Genomic DNA, 15,748 nt, shown 5'->3' on the forward strand with positions numbered 1-15,748 from the left:
CTGCCAGGATCATATTCCTCACCAACCGTTACACCGATGCCTCTACCTTGTGCCAGTCATTACACTGGTTACCCATCCACTCCAGAATCCAGTACAAAACTACTACCCTCATCCACAAAGCACTCCATGGCTCTGCACCACCCTACATCTCCTCTCTGGTCTCAGTCTACCACCCTACCCGTGCCCTCCGCTCCGCTAATGACCTCAGGTTAGCATCCTCAATAATCAGAACCTCCCACTCCCGTCTCCAAGACTTTACACGTGCTGCGCCGATTCTTTGGAATGCACTACCTAGGTTAATACGATTAATCCCCAATCCCCACAGTTTTAAGCATACCCTAAAAACGCATTTGTTCAGATTGGCCTACCGCCTCAATGCATTAACCTAACTATCCCTGTGTGTCCTATTTATATAAATAAAAAAAAATAAAAAAAAAAACAGGTTCCTCGCATCATGTTCCCATTCACTTTATGCAGTTAATAGCCCTCTGTGTCTGTACTGCTACATACTTAGGCAGTTAACTGGTTCATGCAGCTTTACATGAACACCCGAGCCTTACACTATGGCCGGTCCGAATAACTATACCAATTGTTACCATCCACCTCTCGTGTCTCCCCTTTTCCTCATAGTCTGTAAGCTTGCGAGCAGGGCCCTTATTCCTCCTGGTATCTGTTTTGAACTGTATTTCTGTTATGCTGTAATGTCTATTGTCTGTACAAGTCCCCTCTATAATTTGTAAAGCGCTGCGGAATATGTTGGCGCTATATAAATAAAAATTATTATTATTATTATTATTATTATAAGACAACAATAAAAAATAGCAAGCTGGACAGGAAAATAGCAAACCAAAGAAAATACAAGCAGGAACTTAGCTTCTGCTGGGAAGACAGGTCACAAAAACGATCCAGGAGTGAACTAGAAAAATACTGGAACATTGACAGGTGGCATGGAGCAAAGATCTAAGTGGAGTTAAATAGAGGAGCCAGCTAACGAATTAACCTCGTCACCTGTGGAAGGAAACTCAGAAACACCCACCAGAGGAAGTCCATGGACAGAACCAGCTGAAGTACCATTCATGACCACAGGAAGGAGCCCGACAACAGAATTCACAACAGTACCCCCCCCTTGAGGAGGGGTCACCGAACCCTCACCAGAGCCCCCAGGCCGACCAGGATGAGCCAAATGAAAGGCACGAACCAGATCGGCAGCATGAACATCAGAGGCAAAAACCCAGGAATTATCTTCCTGACCATAACCCTTCCACTTGACCAGGTACTAGAGTTTCCGTCTCGAAATACGAGAATCCAAAATCTTCTCCACCACATACTCCAACTCCCCCTCAACCAACACCGGGGCAGGAGGATCAACGGATGGAACCACAGGCGCCACGTATCTCCGCAATAACGACCTATGGAACACATTATGGATGGCAAAAGAAGCAGGAAGGGCCAAACGAAATGACACAGGATTGATAACCTCAGAAATCTTATACGGACCAATGAAACGAGGCTTAAACTTAGGAGAGGAAACCGTCATAGGAACATAACGAGACGACAACCAAACCAAATCCCCAACACGAAGTCGGGGACCCACACAGCGCCGGCGGTTAGCGAAACGTTGAGCCTTCTCCTGGGACAATGTCAAATTGTCTACCACATGAGTCCAAATCTGCTGCAACCTATCCACCACAGTATCTACACCAGGACAGTCCGAAGACTCAACCTGCCCTGAAGAGAAACGAGGATGGAAACCAGAATTGCAGAAAAACGGCGAAACCAAAGTAGCCGAGCTGGCCCGATTATTAAGGGCGAACTCAGCCAACGGCAAAAAGGACACCCAATCATCCTGATCAGCAGAAACAAAGCATCTCAGATATGTTTCCAAAGTTTGATTAGTTCGTTCGGTTTGGCCATTTGTCTGAGGATGAAAAGCCGAGGAAAAAGACAAATCAATGCCCATCCTAGCACAAATGGATCGCCAAAACCTCGAAACAAACTGGGAACCTCTGTCAGAAACGATGTTCTCCGGAATACCATGTAAACGAACCACATGCTGGAAAAATAATGGCACCAAATCAGAGGAGGAAGGCAATTTAGACAAAGGTACCAAATGGACCATCTTAGAAAAGCGATCACAAACCACCCAAATGACCGACATCTTTTGAGAGACGGGGAGATCCGAAATAAAATCCATAGAAATATGCGTCCAGGGCCTCTTCGGGACCGGCAAGGGCAAAAGCAACCCACTGGCACGAGAACAGCAGGGCTTAGCCCGAGCACAAGTCCCACAGGATTGCACAAAAGAACGCACATCCCGTGACAAAGATGGCCACCAAAAGTATCTAGCCACCAAATCTCTGGTACCAAAGATTCCAGGATGCCCAGCCAACACTGAACAATGAATCTCAGAGATAACTCTACTAGTCCATCTATCAGGGACAAACAGTTTCTCCGCTGGGCAACGGTCAGGTCTATCAGCCTGAAATTTTTGCAGCACCCGCCGCAAATCAGGGGAGATGGCAGACAAAATTACCCCCTCTTTGAGAATACCCGCCGGCTCAGGAACACCCGGAGAGTCAGGCACAAAACTCCTTGACAGGGCATCAGCCTTCACATTCTTAGAGCCCGGAAGGTACGAAACCAAAAAATCAAAACGGGAGAAAAATAACGACCATCGAGCCTGTCTCGGATTCAACCGTTTGGCAGACTCAAGATAAGTCAAATTCTTGTGATCTGTCAAGACCACCACGCGATGCTTGGCTCCTTCAAGCCAATGACGCCACTCCTCGAATGCCCACTTCATGGCCAACAACTCTCGATTACCAACATCATAATTACGCTCAGCAGGCGAAAACTTTCTAGAAAAGAAAACACATGGCTTCATCACCGAGCCATCAGAACTTCTTTGCGACAAAACAGCCCCTGCTCCAATCTCAGAAGCATCAACCTCAACCTGAAACGGGAGCGAAACATCTGGCTGGCACAACACAGGGGCAGAAGAAAAACGACGCTTCAACTCCTGAAAAGCCTCTACAGCTGCAGAAGACCAATTGACCACATCAGCACCCTTCTTGGTCAAATCAGTCAACGGTTTAGCAACACTAGAAAAATTAGCGATGAAGCGCCGATAAAAATTAGCAAAGCCCAGGAACTTTTGCAGACTCTTTACAGATGTCGGCTGAGTCCAATTGTAAATGGCCTGGACTTTAACAGGGTCCATCTCGATAGTAGAAGGGGAAAAAATGAACCCCAAAAATGAAACCTTCTGAACTCCAAAGAGACACTTTGACCCCTTCACAAACAAGGAATTCGCACGAAGGACCTGGAACACCATTGTGACCTGCTTCACATGAGACTCCCAATCATCCGAAAAGACCAAAATATCATCCAAATACACAATCAGGAATTTATCCAGGTACTCTCGGAAGATGTCATGCATAAAGGACTGAAATACTGATGGAGCATTGGAAAGCCCGAATGGCATAACCAGGTACTCAAAATGGCCCTCGGGCGTATTACATGCTGTTTTCCATTCATCGCCTTGTTTAATACGCACAAGATTATACGCCCCTCGAAGATCTATCTTGGTGAACCAACTAGCCCCTTTAATACGAGCAAACAAATCAGACAGCAACGGCAAAGGATACTGAAATTTGACTGTAATTTTATTAAGAAGGCGGTAATCAATACAAGGTCTCAAAGAACCATCCTTCTTGGCCACAAAAAAGAACCCTGCTCCTAACGGTGATGACGACGGGCGAATATGGCCTTTCTCCAAGGATTCCTTTATATAACTCCGCATAGCGGCGTGTTCTGGCACAGATAAATTGAACAATCGGCGCTTAGGAAACTTACTACCAGGAATCAAATTAATTGCACAATCGCAATCCCTATGAGGAGGTAGGGCACTGGCTTTGGGCTCATCAAATACATCCCGATAATCCGACAAAAACTCTTGAACTTCAGAAGGAGTGGAAGACAAAATAGACAAAAATGGAAAATCACCATGTACAGGCAACCCCAGCTGGACACAGACATAGATTTCCAGTCCAATACTGGATTATGAACCTGTAGCCATGGCAACCCCAAAACGACCACATCATGCAGATTATGCAACACCAGAAAGCGGATATCCTCCTGATGTGCAGGAGCCATGCACATGGTCAATTGATTGGGTCCAGTACTGAGGCTTATTCTTGGCCAAAGGCGTAGCATCAATTCCTCTCAATGGAATAGGATACTGCAAGGGCTCCAAGAAAAAACCACAGCGCCTAGCATACTCCAAGTCCATCAAATTCAGTGCAGCACCTGAATCCACAAATGCCATAACAGAATAGGATGACAAAGAGCAAATCAGAGTAACGGACAATAGAAATTTAGACTGTACCGTACCAATGGTAGCAGACCTAGCGAACTGCTTAGTGCGCTTAGGACAATCGGAGATAACATGAGTGGAATCACCACAGTAAAAACATAGCCCATTCCGACGTCTGTGTTCTTGCCGTTCAGCTCTGGTCAAAGTCCTATCACATTGCATAGGCTCAGGCCCATGCTCAGATAGTACCGCCAAATGGTGCACAGCTTTACGCTCACGCAAGCGTCGATCGATCTGAATGGCCAAAGACATAGACTCATTCAGACCAGCAGGCATAGGAAATCCCACCATGACATCCTTAAGGGCTTCAGAGAGACCCCTTCTGAAGATTGCTGCCAGAGCACATTCATTCCACTGAGTGAGCACAGACCACTTTCTAAACTTCTGACAATATATCTCCGCTTCATCCTGACCCTGACACAGAGCCAGCAAGATTTTCTCTGCCTGATCCACTGAATTAGGTTTGTCATAAAGCAATCCAAGCGCCAGGAAAAACGCATCAACATCACGCAATGCCGGATCTCCTGGCGCAAGGGAAAATGCCCAGTCTTGAGGGTCACCACATAACAAAGAAATAATGATCTTTACTTGTTGAACAGGGTCACCTGAGGAGCGAGGTTTCAAGGCAAGAAATAATTTACAATTATTTTTGAAATTCAAGAACTTAGATCTATCACCAAAAAACAAATCAGGAATAGGAATCCTAGGCTCTGACATCGGATTCTGAACCACAAAATCTTGAATGTTTTGTACCCTTGTAGTGAGATTATCCATCCAAGAGGACAGGCCTTGAATGTCCATGTTTACAAAAAGACCCTCCGCACCGACTCACGGTGCGGAGGCGCTCCCTCTGCATCCCAGAGCTACCAGCAAGCAAGACAACAATAAAAAATAGCAAGCTGGACAGAAAAATAGCAAACCAAAGAAAATACAAGCAGGAACTTAGCTTCTGCTGGGAAGACAGGTCACAAGAATGATCCAGGAGTGAACTAGACCAATACTGGAACATTGACAGGTGGCATGGAGCAAAGATCTAAGTGGAGTTAAATAGAGGAGCCAGCTAACGAATTAACCTCGTCACCTGTGGAAGGAAACTCAGAAACACCCACCAGAGGAAGTCCATGGACAGAACCAGCCGAAGTACCATTCATGACCACAGGAAGGAGCCCGACAACAGAATTCACAACAGGGGCCCATATATTGCTCCATATATAATGAGACCCATATAATGCTCCACTCAGTATAGGATGTGTGCCATATATTGCTCCATACAGAATGGGCCCCATATAATGCTTCATACGGAAGTGGCCCAATATAATGCTCCAGTATATGATGGGCCACATATAATGCTCCATATATAATGGGCCTTATATGATGCTCCATATATAATGGGCACCATATAATGCTCCATATATAATGGACCCCATATAATGCTCCATATATAATGGGCCCCATATGATTCTCCATATATAATGGGCCCCATATGATGCTCCATATATAATGGGCCCCATATGATACTTCATATATAATGGGCCCCATATAATGCTCCATATATAATTGACCCCATATAATGCTCTATATATAATGGGCCCCATATAATTCTCCATATATAATGCAACACATATAATGCTCCAAATATAATGGGCCCCATATGATGCTATATATATATATATATATATATATATATATATATATGTATATAAATATATATATAATGGGCCCCATATAATGCTTCATATATAATGGGCCCATGTATGATGCTCCAGTATATGATAAGCCTCATAGAATTCTCCAAATATAGCGGGCCCCATATATGATGCTCCAGTGTATAATGGGCCCCATATATTGCTCCAAACATAAAAAAATTAAACACTTCCTCTCCTCACTGACCACTGCTCTGCTCCGGACTCCATCTGACCTAAAAGTCATGGTCAGAGGACACAAAAGATGCTGCAGCGGTGGAGCGGGGAGAAGTAAATAGTGCAAGTTCCAGGGCCCTGAGAAGGTAGGGGGGCCCACTCACGGCGAGTCCCAGATGGCGAGTGTGGCCCCTGCCTGCTCAGGGCCCCGGCACTTGCCCGGGTGCTGACCCTGGCTCTGCCAGTGTCTCCCTCTGAATGGACACTGCATGAGTCAGCTAGGAGAAGCTGAGCAGTCTGTTTTGGGATTCAGGATTCAATCTGGTGACCTGTTGTTTCGTGGTCAGTTCTTCTGCCTGTTGAGCTATCGCTCTTTTCCTTCCCTGTCCAAATGCTGATTCTTCCTTTGTCTTTATTCTCCCTTCTTGGTTTGCTCCTTTCCAGGTGTTTTCCATTATACCATTTTGGTTTGCCCTATCACATTCGGGTGTGGCTTTACATAGTGTCCCTTCTCTGCACTTCCTCGCTGGCTATATTTCCTGGTAGATGTATACTTAGGAGTTCCAGCTCTTTACATTAGGGGTTTACCTTGCTGGGCAAACTTCAGTTATATTCTTGTTGTGAGTTGGTGTGCTTTCCTTCGCAGCACCTTTTCCTTTGACCACTTGTCACGCTTGCGCCCTGACTGGTGGGTGTGAGCTCGGGGGCTTTGTCGCCCCACTGTGCCACAAACCAGACTACCCTGGAAGGGGCGTGACTATGACAGCTGCCTTGGTCTTCACTGGAGCCTCTGATGGTGAGGTCAGGCTTGTGCGGCAGGCAGCTGCCGGGTGCTACTCCAGGGTGGTGTCTGGCTGTGGCTGCTGATCCCACTTGGGAAACAGGAACAGGATTGGTGCGGGAATCAGGCAGGACTAGCAGATGAGCACGGATGAAACTCAAGACGAGTAGGCTGCACGGCTGAGACACAGCTGGCAGAGACGCAGGACAGGCAGGCACGGCAGAGACACAGGGCTGGCAGGCACGGCAGAGACACAGGGCAGGTTGGTGTGGTGTATGAAGGAACAGGTAGGGACCTGTTTACACAGGAGGTGCAGGTACGGATATGATGTATGAAGGAACTGGTTGGGACCTGTTCACACAGGAGGTGAAGGTAATGAAACAAGCAGGACGGAATTAAGTATGAAGGAACAGGTTGGGACATGATGGAAAGGAGTATGAAGGAACAGGTTGGGACCTGTTTACACAGGAAGAGAAGTGCAAGGCTGCAGATAGGAGTGGAAGAGCAGCAAGAGATAGTGCAGCAACAAAAGCTAAGCCTAGCAGAACCGCAAGGAATGCGGAGAGGAGCTGCAGCAAGAGATTACTGCAGCAGCAGAAGCTAAGCAGAGCAGAGCCACAAGGAATGTGGAAAGGAGCTACAGCAAGAGATTCCTGCAGCAACAGGAGCAGAGTAGAACGGAGCAGAACCGCAGGATTGCGGAGCAGAGGTAAAGCTGCAAGAGAGCAGAGCACAGGCAAAGTCACAAGAGCCGCAAGAGTGCAGAGCATAAGCAAACATAAAGGATGCAATGAAAGACACAGCAGGGAAGGAAGTCACAGACAAGGAGACAGAGGTAGGACAAAGTTTAGACAAGGTAAAGGAACAAGACAAGGTACAAGAACAAAGACACAGGGACCAGGATATTCTGCCTCCTGGAGGGCGGACAACAAGATCAAGGCAAGAACACTGAGAAAAGCCTCTAGAGAGGAAGTAACACAGAGCAAGGCCTGGCAAACTCAGCAGCTAAACACAAACTGAGCTAACACATTGCACAGGCCCAGTCCACTGGGTGGAGCTGCACTAAATACTGGAGGCCTCTTGGTAATTGGTCAGGAACAGATTAGATAGGTGCACCTGATTCCTATAAGAACCAGAGAGTTCAGGCGCCGCCCCCTATACACACAGCCAGGAAGCATGCAGAGAGCAGGGGCACAGAATATGGAGCTGGCAAGAAACAGAAACCACATCATGACCTGGAGCAGTGGGTAAGATAGTGTGAGAGATGAGAGGTCATGCCGTGATGCCAGCAGAGTTGTTACACCACTCTTAGGTTCTTGTTTTTTTAACCTTCACCCCCCCACCTTATTTGAATGTGTCTTAATATCTCACCTTCAATTCTGGTATCTCGTCTCACACTTTCCTTTCTCCTTGTTGGTAGTGCGTTGCGGCCTCCCCTCTGGTTTGTCAGGAGGTATGAGAAACCCCTCAACGGCAGTTTAGGGAGTTAGGCTCGAGGTGGTGTTTCTCAGTTGTGTGACTAGGGTCTTTCTAGTCTGTACAGGGACCAGTTGGGTGTAGGTGCCGCGTTTCACTGGTGTGAGTGTGAACAGAGTGGAAGCTGCAGCCTGTTGAGTGTGAATTGAGCCTGGAGTTGAACACTTATTTTTTGCGCTGGAATCTGATAACGCTCAAGCTGATGAAGCTAATCTGTTCGGGTGAGCCTGCATTAACATACATGCCCTGCTAAATGAACTGTTTATTTGCTGTGATACCGATGTGTCCAGAAGAGGCTGATTTTGATTATGAATCAACTGGAATTTTACGAAAGCAATAAAACTGCGACTGCTTGGACCGAACCGCCTTACTTGGATGAACACTACCTTTAGGCCTCCTCAGAGAGTGGATCCCTACTATATCTATATCTATATCTATATCTATCTATCTATCTATATATATATATATTTATATATATATATATATTATACACAATATACACTATATATGTAAAACAATGTACCGTAATTGGAATAATTTGGATATCAGATAGTACTATATTGCGACACTACTACATAGACATGGCAGATCCAATACTTGAGGCATTGTACTTATGTTAGTTACAAAAGATTAACATTTTTCCATTGAACTTAAATAATCGGATGAGCGCGATTAAGTCCCACAATCTTTATCAATGATAGACTTCCTTTTACAGCCAAAGCAATTGAGCCAGCTGTTGGCTAAGTTAATGTTAAGCTGCCCGGAGCTTTCTTAGGATTGTTCTGTACGTACCATTTATAGTGGTGGAAATTTCCCCCGTTACATTTTTGATCTGGAAAAACATGACCTTGGCTGGATCTGGGATCTGTTGCTTGATTTTATAGACAAGTTGGGCATTAGGTGTTGATGGGTTATCATTATCTGTTGCAAACACTTTGACAAATGGTAGGCCTAAATTGGTCAAAATACAAACAAAATATTGCAAAAAATTATTTTATGAATTGTAACATCTTCAGATTAATTTTCTTTTTGTACATTCAGTTTTGTATTAAGGAGTTTTAATTCATTTAGGGAATTGAGAGCATAACGCAAATGCAACCATGCATAAACCATTCCCAAGATGGTGGAAAGACACGTATACCATGAAGGATGGCAGTCCTCCGGGTATCCAGTGCACTAGTTTGGTATATGCAGAAAGCTCCCAAATTTCCTGTAGTGGTGGTTACAAATAGCCAGAATATCATCTATCTCTAGCAAGGTTATTTGGAGCTCTGTGTCAGAAAAATGAAGTTCCTCATACTATAGTGTGAAATTAAAAAAATGCTAAGCCCAGAAAAGGAAACTAATTAAGTTAATAAACACAATAGTTTTCCAGAATGTCATAAAAATAGTGAAACAAGTGAAATTGTGTGGGCAGTTTGATTGGAATTCTGCACACAGGACTTTGCTGGTCCATGTGGGACCGGTCTTAGACAAAGTCGGGCCCTGAGTAAAAGTCTAAAGTGGACCCCCAAATGCTAATATAGCACATCATCACACAGGAACATTTACGTTGCATTTACATGCCCTGAGTTCAGGCCGTTAAGCGAGTGTGATCGACAATATTGAATCCTTCATTGCTTGTTTCCTGGCCTCTTTACATCGCCTGACAAAGAATGGTGGGGACAGAACAACCACTGGTAGATCAATCTGTCCCATACAGTATCATGCTATCGGCAGCACATCGTCAGTTTGCATTGGGTGATGAGCTGCTAAGAACAATGATTTTTGTTCCGGTATAAGGAATCCAATCACCCGATGAATGAGAAGCATTTTGCTAATTTGTTTGGCGATTGGTGACATGTGACATATGAGCTCTCGTCTACGCTGCTGATATATAAAAATATGGATGCTACACGCAGACACAGTATGTGGCGCAAACATTTTATTTTCCATACACATGTATATACACATAGCATGCACATACACCGAAGAGCAAAAAATTTTGAACTTTTGACTTTCAGGCTCCATATCTCACCATCCACTACTGCTTCGATCGTGAGACTACCATAATTTTATAGACAACCATCTTGGCTATCTCATATATAAATTTGACTTGCAAATATTTAGCAATGGCGTCCGGCACCACAGGACTCTGTCCCAGCCCGGAGGTTAGTTTTGGGTGGCTGCTACCGGCCGCGGCAGCCACCATCTTTGGATCTGTACCACGCTCCGTCCTTATCTGGAAAGAATTCTTTGGAACCATATCGGCAGCATCACGGCTCTTTTCCTCATCGAAAGATGTGCGATTTATGACAGGAGGTAGGAAACTTCTATGTATATTTACCTACCCCTGATGTGATTATAGACTGCTGTGGACATATTTAGAAGCTACTCAACTTTGTTTATTGACTGCCGATTTGGATTTTATATTTTTATTTATTTACTCAGTAGCAGCTTTTTCTTTGGCTAAATATCTAGCGCGTACCTATATGTACTTAGATACATATTTTTATTTGATCAATGTATATAATTATTTATCCAGATTCCTGCTATGTCACTGCATTGTTACTGTTTTTCTCCTGATGGTTTTCTTCCCATATACTCCAAATTACAACCTGTTCACACATTCCCTAATAGCTCAGTGTGTTATTAGGTTGATTCCCAAGTGAACATTCATAGATACAGAAACATGTACACACAGAGCACCTACATACAGAGACATGTATACACAGAGCACATACATACAGAGACATGTACACACAGAGGACATACATACAGAGACATGTACACACAGAGGACATACATACAGAGACATGTACACACAGAGCACCTACATACAGAGACATGTATACACAGAGCACATACATACAGAGACATGTACACACAGAGGACATACATACAGAGACATGTATACACAGAGCACATACATACAGAGACATGTACACACAGAGCACATACATACAGAGACATGTATACACAGAGCACATACATACAGAGACATGTACACACAGAGGACATACATACAGAGACATGTATACACAGAGCACATACATACAGAGACATGTATACACAGAGCACATACATACAGAGACATGTATACACAGAGCACATACATACAGAGACATGTATACACAGAGCACATACATACAGAGACATGTATACACAGAGGACATACATACAGATACATGTATACACAGAGCACATACATACAGAGACATGTACACACAGAGGACATACATACAGAGACATGTATACACAGAGGACATACATACAGAGGCATGTACACACAGAGCACATACATACAGAGACCTGTATACACAGAGCACATACATACAGAGACATGTACACACAGAGGACATACATACAGAGACATGTATACACAGAGCACATACATACAGAGGCATGTACACACAGAGCACATACATACAGAGACCTGTATACACAGAGCACATACATACAGAGACATGTACACACAGAGGACATACATACAGAGACATGTATACACAGAGCACATTCATACATAGACATGTATAAACAGAGGACATACATACAGAGACATGTATACACAGAGCACATACATACAGAGACATGTACACACAGAGCACATACATACAGAGACATGTATACACAGAGCACATACATACAGAGACATGTACACACAGAGCACATACATACAGAGACATGTACACACAGAGCACATACATACAGAGACATGTACACACAGAGCACATACATACAGAGACATGTATACACAGAGCACATACATACAGAGACATGTACACACAGAGGACATACATACAGAGACATGTATACACAGAGCACATGCATACAGAGACATATATACACAGAGCACATACATACAGAGACATGTATACACAGAGGACATACATACAGAGACATGTATACACAGAGCACATACATACAGAGGCATGTACACACAGAGCACATACATACAGAGACCTGTATACACAGAGCACATACATACAGAGACATGTACACACAGAGGACATACATACAGAGACATGTATACACAGAGCACATTCATACATAGACATGTATAAACAGAGGACATACATACAGAGACATGTATACACAGAGCACATACATACAGAGACATGTACACACAGAGCACATACATACAGAGACATGTATACACAGAGCACATACATACAGAGACATGTACACACAGAGCACATACATACAGAGACATGTATACACAGAGCACATACATACAGAGACATGTACACACAGAGCACATACATACAGAGACATGTATACACAGAGGACATACATACAGAGACATGTACACACAGAGCACATACATACAGAGATATGTATACACAGAGCACATACATACAGAGACATGTACACACAGAGGACATACATACAGAGACATGTATACACAGAGCACATACACACAGAGACATGTACACACAGAGGACATACATACAGAGACATGTATACACAGAGCACATACATACAGAGACATGTACACACAGAGCACATACATACAGAGACATGTATACACAGAGCACATACATACATAGACATGTATACACAGAGGACATACATACATAGACATGTATACACAGAGGACATACATACAGAGACATGTATACACAGAGCACATGCATACAGGGACATGAATACACAGAGCACATACATACATAGACATGTATACACAGAGGACATACATACAGATATATATATATAAACAGAGGACATGCATACAGAGACATGTATACACAGAGCACATACATACAGAGACATGTATACACAGAGGACATACATACAGAGACATGTACACACAGAGCACATACATACAGAGATATGTATACACAGAGCACATACATACAGAGACATGTACACACAGAGGACATACATACAGAGACATGTATACACAGAGCACATACATACAGAGACATGTACACACAGAGGACATACATACAGAGACATGTATACACAGAGCACATACATACAGAGACATGTACACACAGAGCACATACATACAGAGACATGTATACACAGAGCACATACATACATAGACATGTATACACAGAGGACATACATACATAGACATGTATACACAGAGGACATACATACAGAGACATGTATACACAGAGCACATGCATACAGGGACATGAATACACAGAGCACATACATACATAGACATGTATACACAGAGGACATACATACAGATATATATATAAACAGAGGACATGCATACAGAGACATGTATACACAGAGCACATACATACAGAGACATGTATACACAGAGGACATACATACAGATATATATATAAACAGAGGACATGCATACAGAGACATGTATTCACAGAACACATACATACAGAGACATGTATACACAGAGGACATACATACAGAGACATGTATACGCAGAGCACATACATACAGAGACATGTATACACAGAGCACATACATACAGAGACATGTACACAGAGCACATACATACAGAGACATGTATACACAGAGGACATACAGAGACATGTATACACAGAGCACATACATACAGAGACATGTATACACAGAGCACATACATGCAGAGACATGTATACACAGAGGACATACATACAGAGACATGTATACACAGAGCACATACATACAGAGACATGTACACACAGAGCACATACATACAGAGACATGTATACACAGAGGACATACATACAGAGATATATATATAAACAGAGGACATACATACAGAGACATGTATACACAGAGCACATACATACAGAGACATGTATACACAGAGCACATACATACAGAGACATTTATACACAGCAAATACATACAGAGACATGTATACACAGAGGACATACATGCAGAGACATGTATACACAGAGGACATCCATGCAGAGACATGTACACAGAGCACATGCATACAGGGACATGAATACACAGAACAGATACATACATAGACATGTATACACAGAGCACATACATACAGAGACATGTATACACAGAGCACATACATACAGAGACATGTATACACAGAGGACATACATACAGACATGTATACTCAGAGGACATACATGCAGAGACATGTATACACAGAGGACATACATGCAGAGACATGTATACACAGAGGACATACATGCAGAGACGTATACACAGAGCACATACATACAGAGACGTATACACAGAGCACATGCATACAGAGACATGTACAGTATACACAGAGCACATACATACAGAGACATGAATACACAGAGCACATACATGCAGAGACATGTATACACAGAGGACATACATACAGAGACATGTATACACAGAGGACATACATGCAGAGACATGTATACACAGAGGACATACATGCAGAGACATGTATACACAGAGGACATACATACAGAGACATGTATACACAGAGGACATACATACAGAGACACGTATACACAGAGCACATACATACAGAGACATGTATACACAGAGGACATACATACATAGACATGTATACACAGAGGACATACATGCAGAGATGTATACACAGAGGACATACATGCAGAGATGTATACACAGAGGACATACATGCAGAGACATGTATACACAGAGGACATACATGCAGAGACATGTATACACAGAGGACATACATACAGAGACATGTATACACAGAGGACATACATACAGAGACACGTATACACAGAGCACATACATACAGAGACATGTATACACAGAGGACATTTATACATAGACATGTATACACAGAGGACATACATGCAGAGATGTATACACAGAGGACATACATGCAGAGATGTATACACAGAGGACATACATACAGAGACATGTATACACAGAGCACATACATACAGAGACATGAATACACAGAGGACATACATGCAGAGACCTGTATACACAGAGGACATACATACAGAGACATGTATACACAGAGGACATACATGCAGAGACATGTATACACAGAGGACATACATGCAGAGACGTATACACAGAGGGCATACATGCAGAGACGTATACACAGAGCACATACATACAGAGACGTATACACAGAGGACATACATGCAAGGATGTATACACAGAGGACATACATGCAGAGACATGTATACACAGAGCACATACATACAGAGACATGTATACACAGAGCACATACATACAGAGACATGTATACACAGAGCACATACATGCAGAGACGTATACACAGAGGACATACATGCAGAGACATGTATACACAGAGTACATACATACAGAGACATGTATACACAGAAGACATACATGCAAAGATGTATACACAGAGGACATACATGC

At 43.3% G+C, this 15,748-nt stretch overlaps 1 protein-coding gene across 1 annotated transcript in view; it reads right to left on the reverse strand.

Annotated features, from left to right (window-relative positions):
- CDH17 (cadherin 17) overlaps positions 1-15,748 on the reverse strand; it is a 106,704-nt gene that overhangs the window by 60,179 nt on the left and 30,777 nt on the right. The window contains exon 5 of the mRNA XM_069731707.1: positions 9,284-9,442. Coding sequence (XP_069587808.1) covers positions 9,284-9,442 — 159 coding nt within the window. The remainder of the gene's footprint in view (positions 1-9,283; positions 9,443-15,748) is intronic.

The sequence above is a fragment of the Ranitomeya imitator genome, chromosome 6, assembly GCF_032444005.1.
Source record: "Ranitomeya imitator isolate aRanImi1 chromosome 6, aRanImi1.pri, whole genome shotgun sequence".
Taxonomy (NCBI): domain Eukaryota; kingdom Metazoa; phylum Chordata; class Amphibia; order Anura; family Dendrobatidae; genus Ranitomeya; species Ranitomeya imitator.